Here is a 27,473-nt window from a genome sequence, read left to right as displayed (position 1 = left end):
TTTCAGAGGCAGTTGTGTCTTACATGTGAATTTGCCATGCATGTTGTGCAACACATCCAGTTTCTGACCTGGATACAAGATGTGGCTGTCCAGTTCCTAATAGAGATGTGAACAAGATAGGTTTTTGTCATGGACATGGTTGGGTAAGGTTGTTCAGATCTTTTACATTTGAATCTTGACCAACGTCAGCAACAATTGTTTGGTTATAATAATCCATAGTCATGGTGTAAGTTTTTTCTTCTTACATGAAGCACAACATGATCTCCAACACATAAAGCAAAAAGTAAGTGTGAAATCCAGATGAGAAATTGCATTTGAAGTTGCATTCTTATAATACTTTGATATATTATTACTCAGTATGTACATCTCTGGAAATATTATTTGCATATTCCACTTTCATGAAAATTTCTGGTTTATTGTGTGCTTCCTTCATGATGTACCAACCTCAATGGCTAGCAGTGTCTTGTAGTTTTTGTGTAATTTAATTATCTATTTTGTGAAAGTTATTTTTATATTTGTAGGTATATAGAACCTGGAAATAGTTATGAAACTGATTATGAAGGTCATTCTGTAAATTCTAGAGATCGAAATGATTATATCGATAGGAATTCTATTGAAGATCCCTTGTATTATAACAGTCGACCAAATAATCGAATGAATTCACACAGCACTGATAGGTGAGAATGTTTTGTTCTTTTTGATAAATGAAGTATTTTTGAAATCAGTAATTAATTTATGCATAAGTTTATAGTTTTTATTTGATAATTATTGAATATTTGATCTATGTATTATCTTGACTTTGCTTGATAAAATATTGAGGAAAGGAGAAAAATAATGGGGGGGGGATAGTGTTTGCTTCAGTTTTCCAGTTTTAGAAATAATGCAGTGAGCTTTAAAGTTTCAATAGCCTCCTTTAAAAATTCAGCAGTTGAAGGAAATGTAATTGATGTATAAATTGGAAGCATTTTATCATTAAATCTGATTTAAGTTTTCTGAAGGCTTCATGTGACTAATGTGCGGTTCTTTTATGGGGAAGGGAGTAATTCTTGCATAACTGATACTGAATTAACTGTGAGAAGTTATTTATTTTTTCAGCCAACTGATCATAATTTTCATTATTATCTTAATTAGAACAAGCAACTTAATGGAAATACAAAGAGTTAAATACATTATATTTTTTCTTTTGATGGAATCAAAATGAATTAATTTAAATGCCTGCAGTGTATTGTTATAAGAAATGCTTATTATTTCCCTATAAGTATTTCTTTTCTTTTCCATAACAACTTATGTGTGAAAATGTAATTTTTAATATAAATTAGAGGAATTATTTAAAAAGGATGTGTTTTTAATTTTTTTTTTTTATGAAATTCATACATATATAAGAACAAAAACAATTTAGTTTTAGACATATAAAAAAATAAGTTAATTTTATCAATATCTCTCTAGAATTATATGGCATTGCACTTATGGCTTGTATTTGCTTTGTTTATCATATGAAGTTGTGGTCATAATGGAATTTATGAAATGAACTGAAAGCCTTTTGATTTTTCTTCATACTAAGATTTTTGAGATGTATACTCACTACATTATGTACTCAATTCAGTTTAAATTTTAGGTTATTGGTAGTATTTTAAAATAATTAGATTCATATAAGGTTTTTTAAGTAATAATATATTTGATAATTTTTGATTAAATATGCCCATCGGCAGACTCGCACCAAGCCTAATTGGCTCCGTCTTGCAAATGTCTAGCCAGCGCCTTCATGCAGTGACGCCTTTTGCTTATGGTTAGCACGTTGAGCACGAAGCGTATTTCTTTGGCAATCCCATTCAGGCCATGCATGCCGCTTAAAAGCGCTGGTATAGTAGGGCCAGCAATTCTTATCGCAGTAGAAGATAGTTTACGTTTGGAACGTGATTCCTATAGGCATTCATTCAACACATTACGTGCTAAGTCTGTTTTGTAAATAGTTACATTCTATTCAAAGATATTACGAAGCAGAAAATTAGCATTACTGAAGTCTGGAAAGAATTAGCGCTATCCCTTACAAGTTGTGAAAAATTGTGTGATATTCCTTCGAACAGAAATGCAAGAATATCTAAAAAACAACAACATAAACTCCAAAGAAAACCGGGAAAAGCTTCTGGAGTACGGAAATATTGTAAATTATGTTATGATAAAAATGCAACTGAAGCTGGTAGAGTAATGGCCAGGAAAAAGACTAAGACAGTTGTCACATTTTGCATACATACAGTATCTGTAATGTTGTAGTAGCTGTTTTTCAACTTTTTAAAGGAAAAATATTCATTGGAACTTTTTGAATATTTTTCATTATATGATGTCAAAAGAATGCCATTCCAGCATTTTTGGCATCCTTTCTGATCACTACTGTTGGCATCCCATATAAATTGTACATACTAATAATTGAAAGCTAAACAGATCCTTGTTTATTTGTGTGAACAACTTAAATGACAGCCTCCAAAAATCAGCATGGAGTTGCATATATGTCATCTCTGCTTGGAGCTGTATTTGATTATATGTAACAAAGCAGTGCTTGAATTATGTATTTAAGAAAAAGAATTCATTGCATGTATTAGCAAAAATGGTAATATTTTCATGCCCTTTTGTGACATGAAAAACTTCTAATTCATTGTCAATCATATGCAAAGATGCCTACCAGTTTTATGTATATCAGTATGATATATTTTCTTGATGGAAATGAGGGAGGAAAGAGTTTCATTTTTTAAGTTGTATGAAGTATTTTTCAAATGTTTGATTTATAATTGAGCATTTTAATTTCTCTTTATAGTTACGGTTTGAACTTTACCTTTTTTAATTTGCTGTCAACTAAGACAAAACTAATCAGATGAAAAATGATTAGTTGCTAATACTAAAAAATGTTTGCTAATACAAGACTATTTTTACTGAATTGTTAATCATAAAAGTATTAGCATGCTTATATAAGAGATAGATTGATTCAGTAACAAGGAAATTTTTAGAATGTTTATATATTTTAATGGATTATCAAAATATCAAAATATAAAAATTTTAATAGTGTTTCTTTAAATATATTTCTTTGAATATATATAAAAATTTTAATGTTGTTTCTTTGAATATACCCTTATGTATATATCAGTGTTGGTGCAGTTCTGAATGCAGTTCGAATGCTGCTGTGAGAATAAAAATTAAATTAAAAACTGAGAATTCTTTGGAACTATTCTTTGTGAATAAATGAGAAATAATTTGAAGTGTTCCATTAGTGGTATTCAGCAGAATACTTACACTGCATTAGTTTTTTCTTATCCAGTGGTATCATATTTGTGATTTGTATGTCATTTAAAGTATTGTTTATTGTGTTATCATAATTGATTTGGACTAAAATGCAGTTATTTACATAGGTTATTCAGAAAGTAAGGTTTGATTTCTTATAAAACATAAACCATCACAGATTGTTTTAAAAAAACTTTTTTTTATTTAATTCCTTATAACTTTATTTATTTTGAACATAGTTTCCATATTTGTTTAAGCGTTTGTCATAACGTTTTCTAGGCTTTTGTATGTTTAAGTCATAGACGTCTGTTTCCTGTGAGGATAACTAGTCTTGAACTGCTTCTTTCACCATGTCATCTGTAGTGAAGCACTTGCCTCTGATACTGCCTTAGGCACATTCGGCGCAAATCTGGACTGTATGGAGGGTGGCCAATCTGTTCCCATCCGAAAGATCTGCTCAGATTTTGGTGTGAATGGCAGAATGGAGTCTGGCATAGTCGTGCAGCAACAAAGCTCCATATGTCAGATGGGCATGTCACTTATTCTGTATCATACATCCAAGTTTAGTGAAGGTAGTGCTGTAAGTTGCTGCATTCATCTTTGTCCCTTGCTGCATAACAAGACTCCATACTATCCCAAAATACAGTTGTCAGAACCTTGTGTGTTGAGATACTTGGCCTTGCCTTTGACTGATGATGCTATTCCATTGACTGATGTTTAGACTACGGTGTCGTGAGAAACACACGTCTCGTCGCCTGTGACTGTCCTTAAATTTGATCACATTCCGTATGACATCAGTCCAAAAAATCAAGAGCACAAGCCATTCTTTTCATTTGGTGTTCTTCAGTAAGCAGCTTGGGAACCCAACATGTGCACAGTTTGTGAAATTGCAAATTTTCTGAGACAATTTTCTGCAAAGTTGTCCTACCCACATTCGGAAATTCCAATGCTGAAGTTGAAATTGTGAACTGCCAGTTTTCACAAATCTTTGTATCGAAGGCATTGTCCATATCTCCTGTGATCACTGTTGGTTGCCCTGATTCCAATTCATCATGGACATTTTCCCTTCTGTTTTTGTAAGCTCTCACCCACTTATGCAATTTGTTGTCATTCATTGGATTGGGGTTACATACACAATTTGCTGTCATTCATTGCATTGATAAATGAGCGATGCATCATACATCGCTCATTTATCAATGAATTTCCGCTGCTAAAATGTTCCTTGCTATCAAAAACCGAATCACTGACCTTTTTTCATAGTTGGTGGGCTGATCAGTTGTTCTAAACATTTTGAAATGACACTAAACATAGCACACTGCAACAATACTAATGCAAATGGCGTCGTTTGATGAACAAGGCATGCCAGAAGTCATTATGCATGAATGTTTCATAGTGTGTTTGCGCAATATTTGATTGGCTATGGCAATTCAGACCTTAGTTTCTAAATAACCCTCGTATTTGTAATGAATGATATATATATGGTATAGTTATAGTTTTGAATTTTCTTTTTTGTGAAGTGTGTTGAAAGTTTTTTTTGGGTGTATGTGTGTGTGTGTTAGAAATCAGTTAATGTCAAGTTAATGACTGTTGCTGTGTATGGAATTGAACTTTTTGTATGAAGATTGACTGAAAATTTTTGCAATTAATTATTTTCAGAATCCTATGTTCTGTGTGGTTTTATCCCCTCTCCAATTTTTAAAATAAAACTCTTTACATTAAATTACTTTTTTCATGAGTTTTTATAAATGATTCAAATATACTGTTTTATTACTTCTTTGTTAGCCTTTCAAATGTGGCTTTTTTTATTTCCTCATTTAAAGATGCCTTCCTTCTACACTGTTAGCTTTTCAATGTTGAGAATGCTAAGTAATTCATGATGCTTAGTGCATGCTATGCACAGGTTATTATAGTGATGCCCATAAATTTCATATAGCACTGCTATAGTAACAAGATATAGTTGGGTACTGTCTTTGGGAGCAGAGAACCTTGCTTGGAATAAATCAAATCTTTTCATCATCAATGTTATGTGTAAATTTATTTTCAGGTTTCTTACATAGTAGTCCCTGCTCATTATTTGCTTATGAGTTAGCAATGTTGACATCTGTTAGAGCATTTGCTTGCTACAATTTTTGAAATGGTTCCACCATTGAAATAATGGAAGCATAGCTAAGTATTTTGCAACCATAAGCAAACAGTATCACTCTGAGTGCTTCATTACTGTTGTCTCCAAATTTAACGTTATTCAATTGCAACTTTTCTGTGTTTTCACAGAAATGTCTTCCTTTTTCACTTGGCGTTTCCCTTTTCTCAGACCTTTGTACTGAAGCCACGACTATCAGACTGCATGCCAAAGACATCAGTGTATGATTTTCTCGAAACTTAATACAGGATTCCTATATCTGATATCGTGAAAGAAAAATAGATGCTTTTTATACAGTTTACATGACATGCATCTATTGAATGGATTGACAAATTAAACAACTTGAATTTTGAAAATTTTTAAACTTATTTTTCAAAGTTAATTACACTGATTTGCAAATAACTTTGTCACAAAATATATGTCTTGTTTTCTATATGTTTGTATATGCTAATTTCATATATGCATTTAGATATTTCTTGTAGTTCCTAAGAAATATCATTTGTTGTCACCTGATAGTATGCAAATGTTTTGTAAGAATGTTATATTGAAATATAAACTATGTGTATAGGTGCAGGCTAATAAATAATTTTTATTTATGCTTGTGAGTACTTTAGTGCTTTACATCTTTATTTTTTACATTGCAGTACCATTTTTCAGTTAACTGTAACTATAAATTAGGTTTATGTTGTAAAATGGAAGTGTGAACAATGATAATTTAGTAATTTCTGTTGCTACCATTGTATCTGCTGCTATACAGTCAAAAGTCGTTAATTCGGACACCCATAATCCGGAATGATCTATAATCCGGACCTCAAAGCTACAAACTTTCTATGCATGCGTCGCGTTGACGCATGCGCATAAGACCTTTACGGCTGCGAATATGCGTGTGCGCATATGTTTACGCATGCGCGTTTAATGTATAACGGATGGTATAAGCTAAACTAAAATTATCTAATTCAGTTAATGTTGCAGATTGCGTTGTTCCTTAATCTTCGAATTGGATCCGGCTTATTATTTTTTGCAGACTGTTACAGCAATTTTATAAAAGTAAGCTTGAACTTTCAATTATGTCAAATAGAATTTCCGATATATATTTACTAATATGTAAAGGATCTACAAAGCGAAAGTATGTTTCGAAGTCCATTAAACAAAAAGTGGAATTGCTGCAAAAAATGGATAAAAGCATATCCTTCATTTTTGTAACCATTATGAAATGTGTTTATCAATTTCACGCTGCTCTACGGCTGGAGGGGGGGAAACGCCGTGGCGCGCAATGAATAAGGTTGCGGCAGTTGATCTATCAGCACTATCCTTATCTTCAGGGCAGATGTTTTTATTTTATTTGGCTTATAATTCCTTACTAAATGTAGTATTTCATCTCGATGTACTCCGTCTTTGACATGATTTAAATCAAATTCCTCGTCATTATAATTCGCTTCCGATAGTGAAGAAAGTGACACAGAGGTTATTGAAAACGAAAAAATTTCGATTGTCAAATTAGTCGGTATTCTCGACACAGCAATTATAGGACTTGAACAGCGGAACTTTGTAACTGAAGAAGAAATTATGTCTGTTTATAGAATTAAGTATTATCACATAAAACGAAGCAACTTAAACAACTTACATTGAAAGAAATGTTTAATAAAGTAAACAAATAAATATTAAGCTTTTTTTTTTGTAAATTTTGATACCCTTTAGATCATAATTGTTCTTTATTTCATAAATTACGGTTTCATATTTTTAATTTTATAATTTCTGTATGCCATCTTACCAGATTTAAACTCATGATCTATAATCCGGAAAAATCGATAATCCGGAATCGCCGAAGTCCCGACGAGTCCGGATTAACGACTTTTGACTGTATTATGATTTCAGTATCGTCTTCTGTTTCAGTATAGTGTTCTATTATCTGTCTTAAAAAATAATGATACTGTTTAGGAAGTGTGTTTATTATGTTAATTCTTTCTGCTGTATTTATAATGAGTTAACATTTATGATTGAAAAATTGTCCCTTTATGTGGGACTATGAAAAATTGGAAATCCTTCTGAAAGAGATTCCTCCCCCCCCCCAAAAAAAAGAAAGGGGGAAAATTTAGGTAGAGCATTTGTGTCAATCAAAATAATAATTAGACAGTTTCTGTTCTAATTGCATTTCGGCTGAGCTATGAAAAATATTGCTGTTTTCTTTTAAAACTGGACTGCAGTGACAGGAAAATATATTAAATATATTACAGTTGAAAATATTGATCAAAATAAGATCACTAATGCCATTGTTTATTGTCATCAATAAAGTGTTTGGAGATACTAGAAAGAAAAAGAAAATTATATGCCTTCTGATGCTGTACATTAAAGTAACATTTGTGAAGAGTTTTATTAAAACAGTGATACAAAGTAGCTAAGATTTATATGCCTGAGAAACAATTTATTTCAGGGTAGTGTCAGTGAAGTGTAAGAAATATCTTCCATTTTAAAAATTGGATCAGCAGATGAATACAATTAATTGCAATTTTCTAAGAAAAAATTTCTTGGATAAAAATCATAAGCAGAGAATTATCAAAATATAATGGAATGGATGAACCATAAACGTTAAAAAAATATATATATATATGAGAGGGAGAGAAGCAGCATGTATTTAAAACTACACTTGTTGCATTTCTGCTTCTTTCCTGGTAATCTCATAGCATTCAAAGTAAGCATTAGGAACATTTCTCACATTATGAAAGTCTGACTAAAAAGTCATGAAGTAATTGGTAACATTAGAGAGGATTTGTGAACTTGTTAATGAGTGATATTTCAGCAAGCTAATGTGCAAAAGGCAATAGCCATTTTCAAAGTGTCACTACACTAAGGATTCCATACAAGGTCAATCAATTGATAAAATTGGAAAAGCAAAAAAAACATAGATAATAGAACATTTACCTTTTGCTAAATCCTCTGTTTTTGAACTTTGTTTTCTCCATGTACTCAGCAATCTGTTTTTGCTTAACACATTCACTGCTCCCATATGAAGTTAATCATTGGGGTGCCAAATTTAAGACTAATTTAATTGTTTTTAAAGGCTTTTTATTGATTGTAAAATCAAGAGGTAAGAAATAAAATCCAAATAATTTGATGAAAGAATCCAAATTTTACAATTTATTTCAATAAAAAAACTATCCTTTTTAGCTTAAAAATGTAAAATTATTGCTTCATTCACCCATGTCTGCAAAATCAAAAAAATTTCAAATTCAAAATAGAAGCTTTGTTGAGCTGATAATAAACAGTGCGAAGTGTCCATGCTTGAATACTTTTTTAGAACATTTATCCCAGAGTGCCACATACAAATACAAAGTCTTTTCTGAACTGCGCAAGACTTTTTATTTAACATTATGTAGAAAGATACCAGTGACCTACGGGCAATGCTTTTGTGGCATAGAATGAAGGTTTTTAAAACTAGCTGGTGATGTTCATGACAGTGAACATGTTTTAAACAAACATCAGAGAATTGCATGATCTCGGTATCATATGATATTGTATTTCTCACTAGCCAAAACAGACGTCATTGGGTTGTAGTATAGCAGAAACACAGACATATACTTCAGTTGTCACATAAATACCTTTTGGCAACATACTGCTGTGTCTTTTAAAGTACTTTTTTCCAACATTTCAGTGGGGGTGTAGATATTCCAAAATTACCAAAATTAATGTAATTAATTTTGCAAACTTAAATGTGGTTTGTGAGAAAGTATTTCAGCCTGTATTTCTTTTCTGCTAATCATAGTTACTATTGTCAAGAAGTGAAATTGTAATAAGTGCAGCAAATTAAACAAAAGATATTTCTGCTTGCTTTTTATGGAAAAAGATACTTCTGTGTATACTATGTGCAAGAAATTTTTCATCTATATATTAGGTAATCAAAATCCCTTTCTCTGTGGTGTTATGTTTTCAATGGTTAAGAAGTAATATATTGTTGATAAGTAAATCTAGTGTCACAAGAATCATTTTAAGGTCTTAAGATTTATGTTTGAGAAGTTTCTTTTTGTAGTGATATGTTTTTAAATGTTCTACTCTTACTATATTATTTTCGTAGTTGAATTAATATGCTCATTTAAAATATAGCAAGATGGGTTTTCTGTTTTGCTTTGTATAAATATGATCTTCAAAACTGCTATTAAAGTATGCATGCAAAATATAAGGTTTTATTTTTGTTATATTTAAAAGAGGCCACATAAAAATAGCTATATGATGTTGAGATTTAAATAAATGTAAATCTTAATTCTAGTTTATTGAAGCATACTATTATGTTGCTTATCTTAAACAAATCTGGTTATTTTACAAACAGTATGACCTTTGCATGACTATATTTACTATTGCTGTTTTGTTTGATTAAATTTAGTTAGTCAATAACTTTTCTTTTGCTATAAAATATACTAAGAATTTTTTTTCTTATGAAATAAATATATGTAAGTCACATTAGTTATATATTGTTGTTATTTTTAGATCCCGCTCAACTAGGTCTACATCTGGATATGATAATAGCCTTAGCTTAGATTATGAAAGTGATGTGCGTTATTCATTCGAAACAGACAGAAGCTCGAGACATTGTCATTTTGAGGAAGAAACTATTGATAATGAAACTGATAAAAGGAATTTGGAACGTTTTCAACGTTCTGATAGGCGTCGTAGTTTAGAGCGTCAGACTGGATTTGATGAATCCCTTCATGACCGTTTCATTGAACAGTTCAATCAAGATGATTATGGTTATCGGGACAGTCCTGAAACTTATCCTCAGAGTAGTTTTGAAAGTTATCCAAGTGTTAGAGAAGATTCTGTTTCTACAGATTGGGAAAAAGGTAGTCGATATACATCATCACATAGCTATGCAGATTCAGATGCATATTACATGCCAGAATGGAATGGCAAACCAGAACCACCTCCTATTAAAACAAGTGGCAAATATATATCTGAAGAACCTCGAACTGATTGGAGTCAGGTTAATGGGACAATTCCAGTTAGAAGTAATAGATCCAAGCCAGAGCCAGAAGATTGGCATAATGATAGCACTGGCAGTGAATGGAATAAAAGGAGTTTTGAAACTGACTACAAAGAGAGTCCTAGAGGAGGGGAATGGAATAAGGATATTCCCATTATTAAAGAAACACCTGCTCATGGTAGAAACAGTTGGGTTGATGATGTTCCTCCAGTCATTGAAAGGCTTCCTCCAGAACATGGTAAAACAAAAGATCGTTGGAATGGTCATCCTGCCAATGTAGATGTTGACAGATGGAATTCTCAACCAGTTGAACCACCTGTTCAACCAAATGATAGGTGGAATGGCTCAAAATTAGAACCTGTTAAAGTTTCTGAAAGAAGGAATAGCCATGTTTTGCCTCCTATAAAGAATGGTACACAGTGGAATGATCATCCAGCTGAAGTAAAAATAAGTGATAGATATACTATGGCTGAACCTTTAAATAATGAAGATCGGTGGATTGGCCACACTACAGTTGAACCAATTAAAAATGCTGAGCATTGGAAGAGTCATGCAGTTGAATCTATAAAGAATGGTTGGAGTGAAGAAACGGTAGTTGAAGAATGGTCTGAAGAACCTATGACTAATCATCAAATTGACTCTGTAATTAGTAAATGGCAAGATGATAATGAACGGAATGAGTGGCTGCCTGCTGAAGAAAGTTTTGACAAAGAGGACATACCTAAACCAGAATTTCCAGATATTAGGGAAGAAGAACTCCCAGAAGATGATCTAGGACCAGAAAATGATTTAGTATATAAGTCACCTCATAGAGACTCAGTAGTGACTCATAGAGAAACAGAGTATGAAAATAATCTAACTGTTAATAATAAGGAAACTGATATAGGGAGGGATAGGAGACCTAGTGTAATGTCAAATAAAGGAGTGCCTCCATCTTTAGATTTGTCAGAAATGAACAATGAAATGATCATGCCAAGAAATGATGTTCCTGAACTGACTATTGATGATGGCGATCCTACTATGTCAAGAGCTAAGCGTCGCTGGATCACTGCCTTCAATAAAATAGTGACTCAGCTAAATGAGGTAAGAGTTAAACATATTTTCTATCATTAGTAATTTTCCTTCTTAACTTAACTGATAAATTATACTATTCTGCATTCAAATTGGGGTAATATAACCAATGATCTGAAAATCTACATATATTTCATTAACATTTGAATATCTTTGAATACTAAGGATTTAATGATTTTTATGCAGATCTAGAAATATACAATTTAATAAATAATTTGTAAAATAAGCTTAATTTCATGTATATATGAACTATTTTTACTTTAATTATAATTTAGACAAATATAAAATTGTATTTTATCTAAATTTTGAATAAAATATATGATACTGCAATGATCAGATTGATAAGTGCAGAAGCTTATGTCTGCTATCAGCACTTCTTGCACTAAAATTCAGTGATAAACTAGCTATGTTTAATTTTATACATAATTTTTAATATAATAGTTGAAACTGGCAAATGATTGCAGTCCTAAACTTAAAATAATGTAAAGTTGCTGATAATGATTATATTCAGTATAAACATTGTAAAATTTGTGTAAGCATAGAATTGACTCTTTAAGTATTAAGAACTTGCTCACCAGACACATGGCACAAGTATTTTTACAGTTTTCATTGTATCTGTTAGGTTGAGGTTAAAAAAAAATTTTTTTTGAGTCCTTTTTGTATTTTAGTGGAGTACTCTTTTGGTGGCAGGTATTTTGCATGACTAAGTTTTATGAGGGTCTGCTGGGGAGGGAAATTGGAGAGCACTGGCATGCTACTGTGACTCAGCTTTCAAACTGTATTCTGAATCCTGATTTTAATTGCAAAGTGTGATATTATAAATGTTGTTGTGCTGAGGGGTTCATTTATGTTTAATATTGCCTGCCATTTATAACATGGCTTTAAAAATTAAGCAAATAAAAAAGTAAGTTGTACAGACCAGCACACTCTACTTTAGTTATTCAATTTTTCTGAGAATTGAAATTTTTGAGAAAATGTTTTAAACTTCCAGCCTCCAATCTCCTTCAGCGAAACCCTCCTAACACTTCTCCCCAGCACTGACGAGCTCAGTGTATGTACTAACACTTAGTACTTTTTTTTATTGTTTTTCCTAATAGACATTATTTTGTGCTTATTTTTACAGTTTAAACTAAAGGTCTAAAACTGTAAATTGTTAAATTGTGTGGAAGTAAGGTTTTAAACTTTTGGTTTTTGCCAGGTTTCCATAGTGTAACAGCTTACATATTTTAACCGTATAAAACTATTCTTTCAACCAGATTGGTGTATAGTAATCTTACATGCTTTGTATTTTGAATTTACTTATTTAAAGTATATTTGGAATTATTATGAAATTTAGCTAACAATATTAGTAAAAATTCTTGTTTTATACATGCTTTTATTATAGTTTCAAGATCTGTGTAATTTTGTGTTTTTCTTGAAGTGAAATTGTGGAGGGAATCACAAATTTTGGAGTTGATTTTAGGTTGTTTTAATGTCTGATGTTGACTGGAGTTTTATTTTTGAGAACACAAACTATTTCTGATTTTGTAATGTATTAGGTCTAAGTAAAGAGTAAGTACTAATATTGTAATTACATGAAATATTTATCAGAACTAAATATATGTAATAAATCTAAATAATATTAGAGTTTACCTTTTATAACAAGTGTTAAAATTTTGTTTCAGTTGCTTCCATTTACTGATATGTGTACATATGAGCTGAACATGTTTAACTTGTGAAAACCTTTTTTAACTTTTGGATATGAAAAAATTTACAAAAAAGCTGATAGTTATTTAGAACTATACTTACTTTAAAAAATACATATCCTTATTATCCTAATAAGTGAAATAAAATCTTACATTAAGAACAGGAATCTTGTGCCAGAAATTAATAAATCTCCCATTCTAATCATTGGTGGTACCTTAAGTATTTTTTTAACTTTAATCCAGCTAACATTAAATGAAACATATTCTCATTAGGTGAAATTAACATGTGAAAAGATTTTCCACATTCATTAACTTGATTTAATTATTGATTTCAAGTCTGCTTTTGCCGAACATCAAACCTGTTTTTCTTCAAAGTCTTAAATATGTCTTATGTCATACAAGTCTTATGCTTTTCAGTTTTGCTATACAGCCTTGAGTAGACTTCTGTTTTATTTTTGCAATGGAGTGCACTTATTGCTTTCTTTTTTCATATTTATTCATTTTAATTTAATCAAACAAATTCATACTTGCAAGAAAAGCAGATGCGAGGAGGAAGCAAGAAATTAATTTAATCTGATTATCATTAGCACCATTAATGCATTGCTCCCAGCAGACAGACGGGTTACTCAAGCTACGCTTGAGAGGTAAATTAATGGTCTGTTTAAGCCTTTGACTGCAGAGTTGATAGATAAATCACTGGTAAAGGATTTCACTGACTGAAGGTGGTGTAAATGATCCCCAGAATATTTTGTTGATGAAAGATCTGTAAATGGAGAAGATCAAGTAGAATGTCTTATCCCAGATAATGTATCTTTTGCCTGATTTTCAGTGGAACATGAGGTCTGCTATTAATTTAAAGTAGTACATCTATATTTCTTATGAATGCTAGTAGCTTAATGCACAGTTCTTAGTGCATTTCCCTCATATCTGCAGAATGCTAATCTGATGTCATAGTTTAAACTTCTTAGAGGAGTAAATGGTGGATAACACTGGAGTTAACACTGGAGTTAACTGGAGTTGCAGTGAGAGTTAACTCTGCTAGCAGAGCTTTCAGTGTATTATTGACTTACTGTGTTTTTGAGTTATCTGCTTTTTAAAGGAGTTCCTGTCCTTTGTATGTATGGTAGAAAGTCCGAAGTCTGGATGCCCACTATCTGCACTTACAGACCACCAGCTTTGGGAATAAAATGTATTTTTCTTACAGAGTTTAGGAATGGAAAATATAATACTACATATAAAAGAAAGTGGTGAGTGAAGAAAAAGCGATTTTGCTCCCAACTTACTGAGATTCCTGCATGCCACATTGAAATATTTGCTGGCTAGGAAATCTCACTGTTACCAATGGCAATACATTGGTTAATAGACAAGGTTAATGGCAGTACCAATCAGACACTGGTTAATGATAATACAGTAGTTAATGCACTTTTGGTCTTTGAGTGGTTATGGGAGATAGCATTTTTCTGTCTGAATTAAACAGTAAATGAAGCCCCCAAAACATATTTGTGTGGAGTGGTAGGTTGCTTATATTGGTTTTCCTTTTTTAGCATAATGGAGAGAAGAGAAAAATTCTGAGGAATTTCAGTTAATACAGCAAATTGCTCTCTTCCGTAACTTTCTTATTTGATCATCCTATTATTTTTTGCAGGCTGTTATTAGAACTATTTTATAAAAATTTGAGGCCGGATTTTTCAGTTATGTCAAAAAGAGGTTTTTTTTTTTTTTTTTTTTTTTTTTTTTTAATTTAGAGCCGTGGCAGGGATCTGCAGCACAAAAGCATGTTTCAGTGTGAAGTAAGCAAAAAGTGGAATTGCTTTAAAAATGGATAAAGGCATACCTGTTTTTAATGATAATTATGCAAGGAATACACACTGAAAAGTCAACAATATATGATATTAAAAAATGAAGAAGGAGCTCATGAATTTTTTGTGTATTCTGACATCCCACTCACAATGAATTACAAAAAAGTCATTCTTTATGCTAAAAGTGATGCTCGTGACAAAGGAATGATTGAATTGTTGAGGCAGCATCATAGCAAGGGCGTGCCATTGACAGGTTCAATGCTAGACTCAAGCCAGAATATTTCAAGATTAAGTGGACTTAACCCTCTGGAGGTTTTGAAAAAGATAAGGTATTGCTTTCTAAAGCGTCACCAGCTTTGTCAACAAAAACTTTTGAAAACCGCAGAACCTTTTCTTCACAGAATGCATGAAAAGCGTTAAGTAGTTTTTTTTTTATCCCCCCACACCTGTGGTGAATCATCAAGTAGACTGATTAGAGTCGGCTGTAAAAATATCAATCACTGTCAAAACTTTGCATTTTGGTAGTTTCCAAGAAGGTATATGTTAGCGTTTGTGATTCGACTTGGAACAGTAAGTCGAGGTTTATGTTACCAAATATAAATTTTGTGAAAAACTGCAAATCAAGACATTAAAAGAAAAGAATTATAAATGTTTAATTTTTTTTTGTTCATAAACCTGCAAGTATATGTGTGTGTACAAGTTTATATATTTATTTATTTATTTAATTCTTTATGAGCAATCTATATGCATATGGGCATAATATAAAATATTTTTGTGTTTCAAGTAGTAACCTAGACTTTAATTACTTAATTTACCCCTTATATATGATTGCTTGCCTAGGATAGAAGCAATATTTTCTTACTGAAACAATATGATTTTCGATATGTTTTCCTTATTTTTTTAATAAAGTAAAAAGTAAAATATCTTGGTACCACAGAAAATTTCTTATTTTATTTGCAGCTTTTGGTATTTTTTATCCAGAGTTTATTTAAAACTACGGATATAAATAACATTTCACAAATTACTTGATATAATGATAGAAGTAATTAACTGAACTTGTAAAAAACTTGTTTATTTTCTAATCATAATCACAAAGGTCTAAATTTTTGCCATGCAATTTTTCGCTTTTGTGTACAGCAATAAGTGAGGAAAGCCGCGAGTTTATTAATTGTACCATAATGATATCGTTTTCTTTAAAATCTAAGAAAATATCAGTATATTTTACTATTCCATTACTTATTTTGAGAGGGGGCTAAGAGCAAATAAACAGTTGCCCTTAGAAAGCTGCGTGTTAAAAAATTATAAGAAATCAGATTTTGATTGAATCTTATGGTTTTATAGTCTAAAAATTAAAGGTATGCCTTTAATTTTTTTCTCTCTCTCTATATAGAAAGAATCAAACAAAGTCACTAGTTTAATGCTCTTGTTACTTACTTATTTTCTTAATTTGATTTAATTTGATTATGGCAAAACAGTCAAAGATTATTTGTCTAAGAATAGGGATGTCTTTGTGGAGGAATTTCTGAGGGAAGCTGGCTCGTATACACGTTGCACGTGGGGAAAACAAAGAAAATGCTTAAGCAGTGAGCCTGTTCGTGGGACTCGAATCCATTGCCGAATTACCAGTGTTCAGAGAATTTATTTCTAGTCCGCCTGATGGGCCAACGCTCTTGATGCGGTTTATGCAACATACGTTTTTGTATGTGCAGTCGGAAAATTGAAAATATTATTTCAAAATGTTATAGTTAGAGGTAATGCATTGTTTTACTAAACATTTTCTATCAATATTACTTTCAAGGTAACTACCTAATACAGAAACATACTTTTTTTTTAATATTTATATTTATAATTTGGTTTTCAATACATTGAATTAAGATTATTTCCTAGAATTCACTACATTCTTAAATTTTATTTTTCAGTATAATAATATGCAGCTATTTTTAAAGGGTGTAAATCGCAAAAGTTTCGAAACATGAGAAGAAAAAAATTATTTTTGCACTCAAAAAATGCAAATCATAACAAATTTTAAAATAAAATTCTTTAGAACTGATCATGATTAGATTCATCTTCCTTCAGTTATGTTTTCTCAAGAATATTTGTGTGTTAATATACATGCTCAGAAATGCGAATATTAAAAATTATTCAAACATGCATTGAAGAAGTAAGCTTTTCAATAGAAATTCAACTAATTTCAACAAATACCCGGGACTGATCACAATCTACCTGAATATCCAAGAATATCTGGGCAACAGGTTTGCTTCCCATAGGCTTATATTTATATATTATTATCCACATGTGGGACTGCTATTTTTTAATATAAAGAACATTTTCCCCACCTAGGGTTTGCAACAAAAAATGTAAGATTTTTAATTCCCGTAAAATAAAATACAAAACAGACATTCTACAGCAAAACTGAAGTGTAAAACCCTTTTTATTCACCAAAATGCACGACATATTTCTGTTTCAACTAAAGGAAGCAAAATTAATTTTTTTTTCATATAACTGGCTGGCTGAGTTAAAAATAAATATATAATCTTTTTTTTTTTTTTTTTTTTTTTTCTTCTTTTCTCTAAGAAACTAAAATTCAACAAGATACCTTTTTTTTTTTTTTTTTTTTTTTTTTTTCCCCAAAACAAAATGCGCAATTTGGTCATTTTCAACTAAAAATAGTTTAGGCTTTTCGGATATTGCAGAGCATAAAAGAGCTATTTATTGCATATATATGAGGACTGCCATCGTGAAAGGCTTTCTAAGGGAAACTGACTTTGCACTAAACACCAATGATGCAGTCACCCTATTCACCTATGTTCGAACCTAAATGAAACTATTAGTATTCAGCAAGTATTTTACTATTCGGCTATTAGCAAGGTTCAACTAGACGAAACCAATTTAAAAATTTTATTCGCATACAGTAGTAAACTCGACATCTGCAATAAGAGAATTCTAGTTTTACTAAATTTCTTGTACTCTGTCATTAGCTAATTTTAATGCAATTAGCAGGTAATATCGATATTGGAAAAATTTTAATGTAAATTGCACTTTCAAATTTTCTGTTGCATTGTTCTAAAGTTTACAATTTTCTTTCGCAAAGTTCTAAAGTGAACCCAGTAAACGAACAGAAACAGATAACTGTTTTGTATGTCCAGGAGGTCCTTACTCATGGACAGTGACAAAGAAGTCTTTTACATCAAAGGTACCATATATAATACGTGGAATGACCATGCACGTTGCCTTTCATTCTTATCGTCCCTCCTCTAATTTTCGATGCATATCCTGTTTCTTTCTTTTATTCATTTTACATTTATTGCATCTTTTCAACGTGCACCCTATTTCAAAATACTTGGTCTGTTTAATTAAGACACAATAACACGCCGAATAAATACTAATTCAGAAGTCAAACAACAAAAATCAGCGTTATATTTACCAAATTTTCACAGGACTAGTTTCGATGGTTTTACCGAACCACCATCTTCAGCTGCAAAACCGCAAATGAACCAGATAGGAAATAATGATTAGATAAGATAAGAAAGCCTGAACAAGAATAAACAAGTGGCGCCATCTGTTGGTGAAACCAGAACTAAAACATAATTTCTTTAAAGGCCGAAGGCAAATTTGGATTGGAATTAGGATCGTTAACTAGAACAGAAAGATTTTTATGAATGTGAAATGCCTCTAGAAAATCCAGTTCTCCAATGGAAGATGTTTTTTGAATAATTTTGGCAGCAGAAAAACTGAAAGTGTGGTTTTCGAACCAACAATGTTGAGCAACAGAAGACTTCTGTGTTCCCTTTTTTCTAACATATGCCTCATGTTCCTTGACGCGAAATTTTAAGGCTCTCTTAGTTTGGCCAATGTAAATTAAACCACACTGGCAAGGAATCCTATAAATACCCCAGGAATTCATATCCGGAATGGGGTCCTTGAGTATGGAACTCGGAATTTTATTGATGGGAGAATAAACAACCCGAAAGTTAAATTTCTGCAAAATATGTGCAACTTTATAGCTAATTGATGGAAAGAAGGGAATGACAACAGAATTTTTATAATCTCCTAAAACAAGAGTGTGCCTTTTAGTGTGTTGAGATGAGAATTTTTTAACTGCTTGATTAATAATGTTGGGTGGAAAGCCCCTGTCAATAGCTATTGCTTTTAAATAATTTAGTTCTTCATCAAGGGCTAGTTTGGAGGAGCAAACTTGAAGAGCATGGAAAACATAGGAATAAAATGAAGCTAACTTTTGTTTAGTCGGATGACATGATTTAAAGTGTGGTGGAAGGCAAACCGATGAAGGTTTACGGTAAACCGTAGTACTGAAGTTGGATGTGTTACGTGTGACCAGAATGTCGAGAAACGGAAGAGAATTGCAAGTCTCAAGTTCAAAAGTGAACTGAATAGCAGGATCAATAGAATTCATTGTTGAAAGAACTTTATTTAAATCATCTTTATTACCTTCAAACAGAGTAAAAGTATCGTCTACGTAGCGGAACCATGCCGGGAAGTTTAAAGTTTCAAACAATTTTGATTCATAATAATGCATGTAGATATCAGCCAGGATGGGACTGAGGGGGCTTCCCATGGCTAATCCCTCAGTTTGCTTATAATATTTATTTTGGAAAACAAAATGTGTTTGTTTCAAACAGAGTTGAGTGAGAGAAATTAGCTCATCAATTTCGATGCAAGAGAAATGAAATTCGCGAAGTCTGGTTTCTAGACATCTTAATTGGTTTCACCAACAGATGGCGCCACTTGCTTATTCTTGTCCAGGCTTTCTTATCTTATCTAATCATTATTTCCTATCTGGTTCATTTGCGGTTTTGCAGCTGAAGATGGTGGTTCGGTAAAACCATCGAAACTAGTCCTGTGAAAATTTGGTAAATATAACGCTGATTTTTGTTGTTTGACTTCTGAACTTGGTCTGTTTTCAGAAATAGAGGCCAAACATCTCTCAGTATCGTAGGAGAAAGACATTCAGCAGAATGCAAGAATGCATTTCTGTGAGTAAAATTCTGTAGGAAAATCTGCAAAATGCTTCAGTTTTATGATGAATATGTGCATAATATATACAAAATTTAAGAACGGATCTTATATATATATATATGCATGTATATACAAACCAGTTTATCAAAATCGTAGTTTTTTTTAGCCCAAAGGGGCTCTAGAACAGAAGGGCTGCTAGTCTCAAAATGGAATTTTTTAGCGTTTCACTATAAACGGAAGTAAGCAATGAGTGATGGTGTAACACCGGGGTGCCTGCGTCATAGGCCCTATCCCCCAATCAAAAATATGCTAATTTGTATACAATGCAAGGTTTAACTAATAGTGATATATAAATATGCCCAGAATATCTTAATTTTATTTATTTTTTTTTTTAAATTTTATATATATATATAAATATATAAATTTTTTAGATATATAATTTTTTAATTAATTAATTAATTATGGGCTTAATAAGAGAAGTTAGGATAAATATCAGCAACAGATAAAGCGTACATGGTTCATGATGAAAATGTCGTCCAGAAATGCTGTAAAGCCCTTCGAGCCAGTAGGAAAAAAAATAGTATAACATAATAATTATCATGCAAAAATTTGGTAAATGCAAGACTCAGTGTGCAATATTAACAGAAAATGTGATTACAATCATAGAATAACATAATTAAATAGTACAATTTAAAACTAACAGTATTAAGTAATAGTATTAAGTAATAGTATTAAGAAAACTCAACAGTTTTAAAGCGAGCAGTGGCAACACTGTAACGAATAAAACATTTTTGTCTCCAGTGTGCAAGCCTGTGTATCAGAAATTTTAAAGCTATGCTGTTTAAATATTTTTAGCCCAAAGTGGCATTTAACCCAAATGCTCTCGAAACGTGTGTGACTGTAAATTAAAAAAATTGCCAATTTGGATGTTTTCATTTTTAATAAATTTATTTTTGGGAGTACTGAACTCAGTCTTACGTTGTAGAGACATTAGGATTTTTTGGAAACCAGAGAGATGAAAAGTTAGCAACCGCCTTCGCCAGGAATCGAACCACGGACCTCTGGAATACCGGCCCAGCGTGCTGAACCATTACACCACGAAGGACGCATGGAAAGTGGGAGAAATACCTTATATACTCCTCTTTTTTAAAGGGCAACTAGGGTTTTAGGGGAACTAGTCGCCAAATCCTGCATGTGGAGAATCATCATCCACAACCATTTTAGTTCGGGCACCACTTTTAGAGTCATTAGGTTAATTGGAAGCAGAAAAAATGAAAAACATGCAACCGCCTTCGCCGGGAATCGAACCACGGACCTCTGGAATACCGGCCCAGCGTGCAGAACTGCTACACCGTGAAGGACGCTTGGAAAGTAGGAGAAATAACTTATAACGTAGCTTTTCAACCAATCGCTTTGCGCTAGCATTATTTTCTTATTTCTTTATAAAACGTTTTAGAAAAGTATTTAAAATAAAGGATCTTATATTAAGTTACTGTCATAAGAAAAACTGAAGCAAGAAGGATAAAAAGTTTTCACAAATCGTATTTTTAAACTAATCTGATTAGCTTATTATAAGATAAATGCTATTTTTTTTTTTTTTTTTTTTTTTTGCGATGATAATAATAGAAAAATAAGGGCAATAAAGATGGCTGTAGATTTCTTTATGTAGAGTAATATATTTATATTAAAATAAAATTCATAACCCTTAATTTTAATAAAACAGAATTATATTTGCATGAGGTTTGCATATTTTATGAAAAGCATGTGCATATTTGTATCCTATAAAATGATTTGTTAAAATTCTACAGGATATTTGAATGGACTCCAGACACTCTATTTCATAAAATAACAAGCAAATATTTATATCATATAGAATAATGCCTTTAATACGTTAATTCACCAAATGCAAATGATATATACTATGTTCTCTTTTTCGAGCTTTTATAAAAGGAGAATTACATAAACCATTTAGTAGGAATGGAACGTGTTTACTCTTTTACAACTCTCAGATGATATTATGGAAAGGGCTTTTAATTTCGAAACTTTCTCAGCTGATACTATGATGACGTATTAGCTTATGTGTTGTTGTGTTGCCGTTAAATATCTTGTTTTAAGATGGAAAAATTATATCTCAAATGACTTTACAATTTCTATTTTAGCCGAATACCTATTTATCCGAAAAATCTTAAAAAGAGTGCAAGTGGCTATAACTTTAATATAAGAAATTAATTAAATAAAGTTAAAATTTCAGTTATGGACTATTTCAGCTACAAATATATGACAAATCTATGCTAAATTTAAGTGTCTGTAAAGCGATTGTGCGAAAAAAGTGCCATTGAATGCGTTGTTCCTTACCTTGCTAAAGAAAATTTAGACAAGTAAGACGGTTCGTAGCACTTATAAAAGATGCTGAAACTATCGAATACTGTGTTTAAAAACTTAAAATTGCAACTGTGTAGTTAGTGTTTGAAAGTAATATTTGAAATTTCTCCTGCAAAATTTGGTTAAAAATATATATCAGTTAATTTGCGTCAGACGAGTATAGATTTCTTAATCTAATAGCACATTGAAAAACATATTATTCATTGACATATTTATTTCTTTTGGAGAATGAAAAGAAATTTGCTTCATACATTTGTAATAAAATGAGCCAAAAACTGCCGCTGTGCAGAAGCCTATTTTATTGAAACCACGGTTCTGCCCAGAACTGTGAAAAATTGTTTAGTCGTGCACTCTTTTTGAAGCATGTGCACATTACAACTATCATGAATCTACTACCAAAATGCACTTTAACTAACGATAATTGCATATTAATTTAGTGACTACTATATCTTTTTGTTACAATATCCAGAATATATTTTTAGAACTGGAAAGAGAATTATATTTAGAATTGAAAGAGTTTATGAATTTCACAAATTTTTGACTGTTTGCAAAATATTTAAGGATTAATAAAGCAATACTGAAATAAAATATGAAAAGATATTAAAACACAAAGTAAATGGTAACAAATGACCCAAAATATAAAAGAAATTTGCTTTTTTATAATACTTATTTCATTTTTAGTAAAACATGAATTTAAAAATAAATGGTAATCAGTACCTAATTTAACATAGCTCATCAGTCCTTAGTCATAAATAACGTCCACTAGCGGCCGAGCAGTAACGTCACTAACTAACACTAGTAGTTTGATCTGGAATTGCGTTTTACCACTTGTAACGTGAATACGAGCCAATTTTCTTTAAAAAGTCTTCCAAGAAGGCATCCCTTCCCATACAGAGAGAGCCCTCATTTGTTTTAATTAACCGTACTCGTAAATAACAAATTATTTTCACATCCAAAGTCCTCCATGAAAGTTAAAGTTGTCTGTTTTTATCTGAGCATCTAATTGTGTCATTTCAAATCTTGATATAGACAAATAATCGGAAATTCTTATTTCCTTTTTCGAAATTTTTTGAATCACACCATCATATTTTCTCCACCTTCGCATAATGCTTGTGACGATTTTATAAAAAGCTATTTACATTTTTTTTGTCCTACTAACAACTATTTTTCATAAATATTTACTCTTACCTGCTGAGAATTTTATGTCCCAACAGTTTCGAAATTTGGAAATAAACACATCTTCATAACAATAAAATATTCATAACCAAATATCGTTCGGACCTTTTTATTCGATAGCACTTTCAGTAAAACGGAAGCATTTTGCTTAGGGTAAAAATACATTTTCATACGATTTCATGTACTTTATTTTATCAACGCCAAAAAGCGATTTAATCAAATACGATATTATTTGCGAATGATTTTCATATCATATGATATATATGGCATATATATGCCAAGGAAGTTTCTCAGTAATTCGTTTTAGACGAGAAATCAGAAGAGTAAAACTAATTTTTCTCTAAGGAAACGCACCTTGTCTTCATATTTCAATAATAAAATGTCAATACTTCCCATTCACACAACTAAATGAATTTCGATACAATCATATAAATGACACATTAGTTTGAAATGGAATTGCAAGATTTGATTGAAGTAACTCTTTTTGTGAAATGTTATAATAATTTTTAAAAATACAGTATTTTTAATCAATGCCCACAGCTAAAACAAAAATTATATTAAATTTCTCTGTTTCTACAGTCATTGAAAGATACCTGTTTAAGTATTTATTACATGCTAAAAGAAATTATTTGTAAATTAGGTGATGCTGAATTCTTTAAAAGTTGCTCATGGGTTCCGTGCAAATTACATTTTTTTTTTTTTTTTTTTTTTTTGCAGAAGAAAATTTGTTTCGCAATTTTTTCACATACAGAAAGGTTTGCGTTGAAGGCTTTCTAGTATTTTCCAGTTTCGGCACGAAAATCGCCCTCTGGTCGGCAGATGGTGCGGCTGGATTTAATGTTTCTATTTATGACCCTCCCATTGTAACATCTTTCTCTAACGATCGCTGTTTTCCCAATACCAATTAAGCGCGACAGGAGGTCGGAGGGAACGACAGTACAGAATATTCCGTCCTCAACGATTTCTAGGCGGAAAAAGTAAGGCAGAAAAAATCGTTTGAAACGCTTTCGGATTCATCAAAAGTTGGCAAAATAATCCGTGTGTGACGATTTGAAAAGCCATCTTTTAATACGGAAAAATCCGTCCGTAACGCTGAGAGGGTTAAAAACTGAGTGTATAGTGCACATATTCGACATGTTGGTAAATTAAGCTTAAAATTGCTAAAATAATTATACCATAAGACAGTTAAAAATTTCAGGCAAAAAAGCTTCAGATAATACTGAAGCACATGAGCAGTTTGTAGATGAGTTCATTGAGCTGATAAATAGTGGGAAATTATCTTCAGAACAAATTTATGACACTGGCAAATGTGATTTTTTTTTGGTACTGTGTACCCTTTGGTGACCACCCTTTGGTACATACTTTGGTGACCTTTGCAGAAGAGGTCATGATTGTTGTCAAAAGTTCTAAAATGCACCAGGAACGCACAAATGTAAACAATTCGTAATGTGCAAAAAATATACGAACTTAGGTATATAAAGAAGTGAAGATTTTCCCCATTATTTATCATTCAAATAAAAGAGCATGAATGACACAAATATTAATAAATAATTGTTTTGAAAATCATTTCATACCCAAGGCTCATCAACTTTTGAAATCGTTTGGTTTACTGGATGATGCAAATGTTCTGATTACAGCAAGTGTTCGACTGATAATTTACTTAAAGTTTTAGTAAAAGATATTCTTTATCTTATTCTTTGTTCCAAGCTGTACATCCATCATTCAGTTAATGGATATCAAAGTGCTGCACGAACTGAAAGGCAAATATAAAATCTCCTTTTGAGGATAGATTAAGCTATTTAAATATGGCTATCTATTAAGAGGATAGACACATATGTGAAGGACTTTCTGAAGAAAACTGGCGTGTATTCACATTATACATGGGGAAAAACCAACTATCGGTTCGAACCTCAAACCAGTCGAATTACGATAAATCGCCTTTTAAAAATTCTGTGCTAAATTTTCTAAATAGTGGCAAGACCATTCAAGAATTTTTGAAATATTTTAGCATAAAATCTGCTGTGTGGAGTATTGCAAGGACGTGTGAAGACATATCTGTAGATATTTCTTAAAAAATGCATAATTGAATTACCTATTTCATAGTGGCGACGGGCCCACAAGCGGCCGAGCGGTAAAGTCGCTGAACAATGGTAGTTCGGTCCGAGGTTCGAATCCCGCGAACGGGCTGGCTGCATGGGCGTTTTCGTGGTTTTCCCCTTGTGTAACGTGTATACGAGCCAGTTTCCCTTATAAAGTCCTCCACGAAGGCATCCCTCTCCTTAGGCAGATAGCCCTGGTGTGCTTTGCCGTAATTAAATACACCAACACCATAGTGGCGACGATAGCTGTGAATCTGAAGGTTTTTGGATATCATAAGCAAAAAGCAAAATTTTCCAGTCAATGGAATATGTGAAAGAATGTAAAGAACTGATAATAAATGAAGGTGCTGTAACAGAAGATTTTCATTGGCATGACAATGCCTCACCTAGTCAGTTAACAGACGATGAAATACATAGTTTGACATGGTTTTCAAAATCAGAAATTATCACCACTGATAGTACAGAAGATGTTATTGTGAATTAAAAGATATCAGTTGAGAGTTTGACGGGAATTCATAACACAGCAGTTACATGCCTTGAAAAATGAAATTTTATAACTGAAGGAAAAATGTCTGTCTATAAAAATTAAAGAGAAATTATTAGCACAAAAAGTAAAGCAGCTTAAAGAACTTATATTAAAAGAAATTTATAATAAAACAACCAAAAATATGAGCTTTTTTAATAAATTTTTATTCCCTTAATTTCGTAAATAACTTTATGACATTTTTAATTTTATAATTTCTATATGCTATCTTATTAGATTTAAAATGATGATCTAAAATCTGGAAATTTCCAAAATTTAGAATCACCGCAGCCCCAGCGAATCTGGATTTCGAACTTTACCTAATTTAACGCCATTTATTATGAAAAAGAATGTTGATGTTCTATGACCCTTGTTATCCTTGTTTATACTGTGGTAATAACCTTAGTGATCCAAGGTATATAAAGGTTGTATGCACTAGTGTTACCTCGAGTAACAGAATATTAGTATAAAATGCAAGATTGCCGGATGTGAAGAATGTCACATGCATTATACACTCATGTGCAAAAGTAAGAGAATTTTCAAATTATGTCGAATTTCTTGAAAACTAATGGACATATTTTAATGATATTTAATATGAACTTGCGTTTTAACAGAGAAAGGGATGTTCCATTGAAAATTCATTTTAGGTATGCATATGTATGTCATTTTATGAAAATTGTTAAAGTCCCTATTGGAAAAAATACGAATCTAACTAATTTGGCGATGCAATGCTTTGGACTTTCTGTGAAATTTTAAAATGCTGCCAAATTTCGGGATTGGCGATCAAAAGTTTCATATATAATATTTTTTTATTATCCGTAGACTACCTGCAGTAAATTTTTTACTGTTACATAATTCTAGATGAGTGCATTTATATATCTATATTTTGAAGAAAAATTTAAGAGTTTGGGAAACCTTGATTGATTTCATTAGTAAGGTAGAGAGACAGGTCTGGTATTTTATAAAGCAGTTAAAATAGCATAGCATGAGTTGCTGTGAAATGAGAATTCTCATAATTTCTTGAAAGGGAGCATTAACAATGCATTTGACAGCTCTGAGGATTATAAAATGTTTAAAAGCAGTGGTAGTTCTGAAGAAAACTGGTGAAGATGATGAGGAGTAAAACATTTTAAACAATTTTATTGGTCTTGGTATTTTATTTTTTGTTTTTATATATTATTGCTTGGTTTGTTCTTGACTGTCCATGCTGATGAGAGCAATAGTGATTCTGATTAAAATGAAAAGTAAGCTACCTAATCAAATACAATAATTAATTCCGATATAGAAAGAATTACTAGGAAAAGTTAATTATACAAGATTACCTATTTGTTTTCAGTTATATTAGTGACCAGTATAATGAATGCAGGCTTAAATTGAAA

General features: G+C 31.7%; 1 protein-coding gene across 1 annotated transcript in view; it reads left to right on the top strand.

Moving 5' to 3' along the window:
- LOC118184008 (uncharacterized) overlaps nucleotides 1–26,055 on the top strand; it is a 62,536-nt gene extending 36,481 nt beyond the window's left edge. Inside the window, exons 9-11 of the mRNA XM_085821384.1 lie at nucleotides 522–677; nucleotides 9,890–11,465; nucleotides 25,870–26,055. Of these exons, the coding sequence (XP_085677510.1) occupies nucleotides 522–677; nucleotides 9,890–11,465; nucleotides 25,870–26,055 (1,918 nt within the window). The remainder of the gene's footprint in view (nucleotides 1–521; nucleotides 678–9,889; nucleotides 11,466–25,869) is intronic.
- Nucleotides 26,056–27,473: the final 1,418 nt, after the last annotated feature.

This window comes from Stegodyphus dumicola, chromosome 7 (genome assembly GCF_044657685.1).
Source record: "Stegodyphus dumicola isolate Sdum_Otavi_A_Nest chromosome 7, ASM4465768v1".
NCBI classification, from domain to species: domain Eukaryota; kingdom Metazoa; phylum Arthropoda; class Arachnida; order Araneae; family Eresidae; genus Stegodyphus; species Stegodyphus dumicola.
Note: the sequence above shows the minus strand (reverse complement) of the source record. Positions and strands in the feature narration are given on the sequence as shown.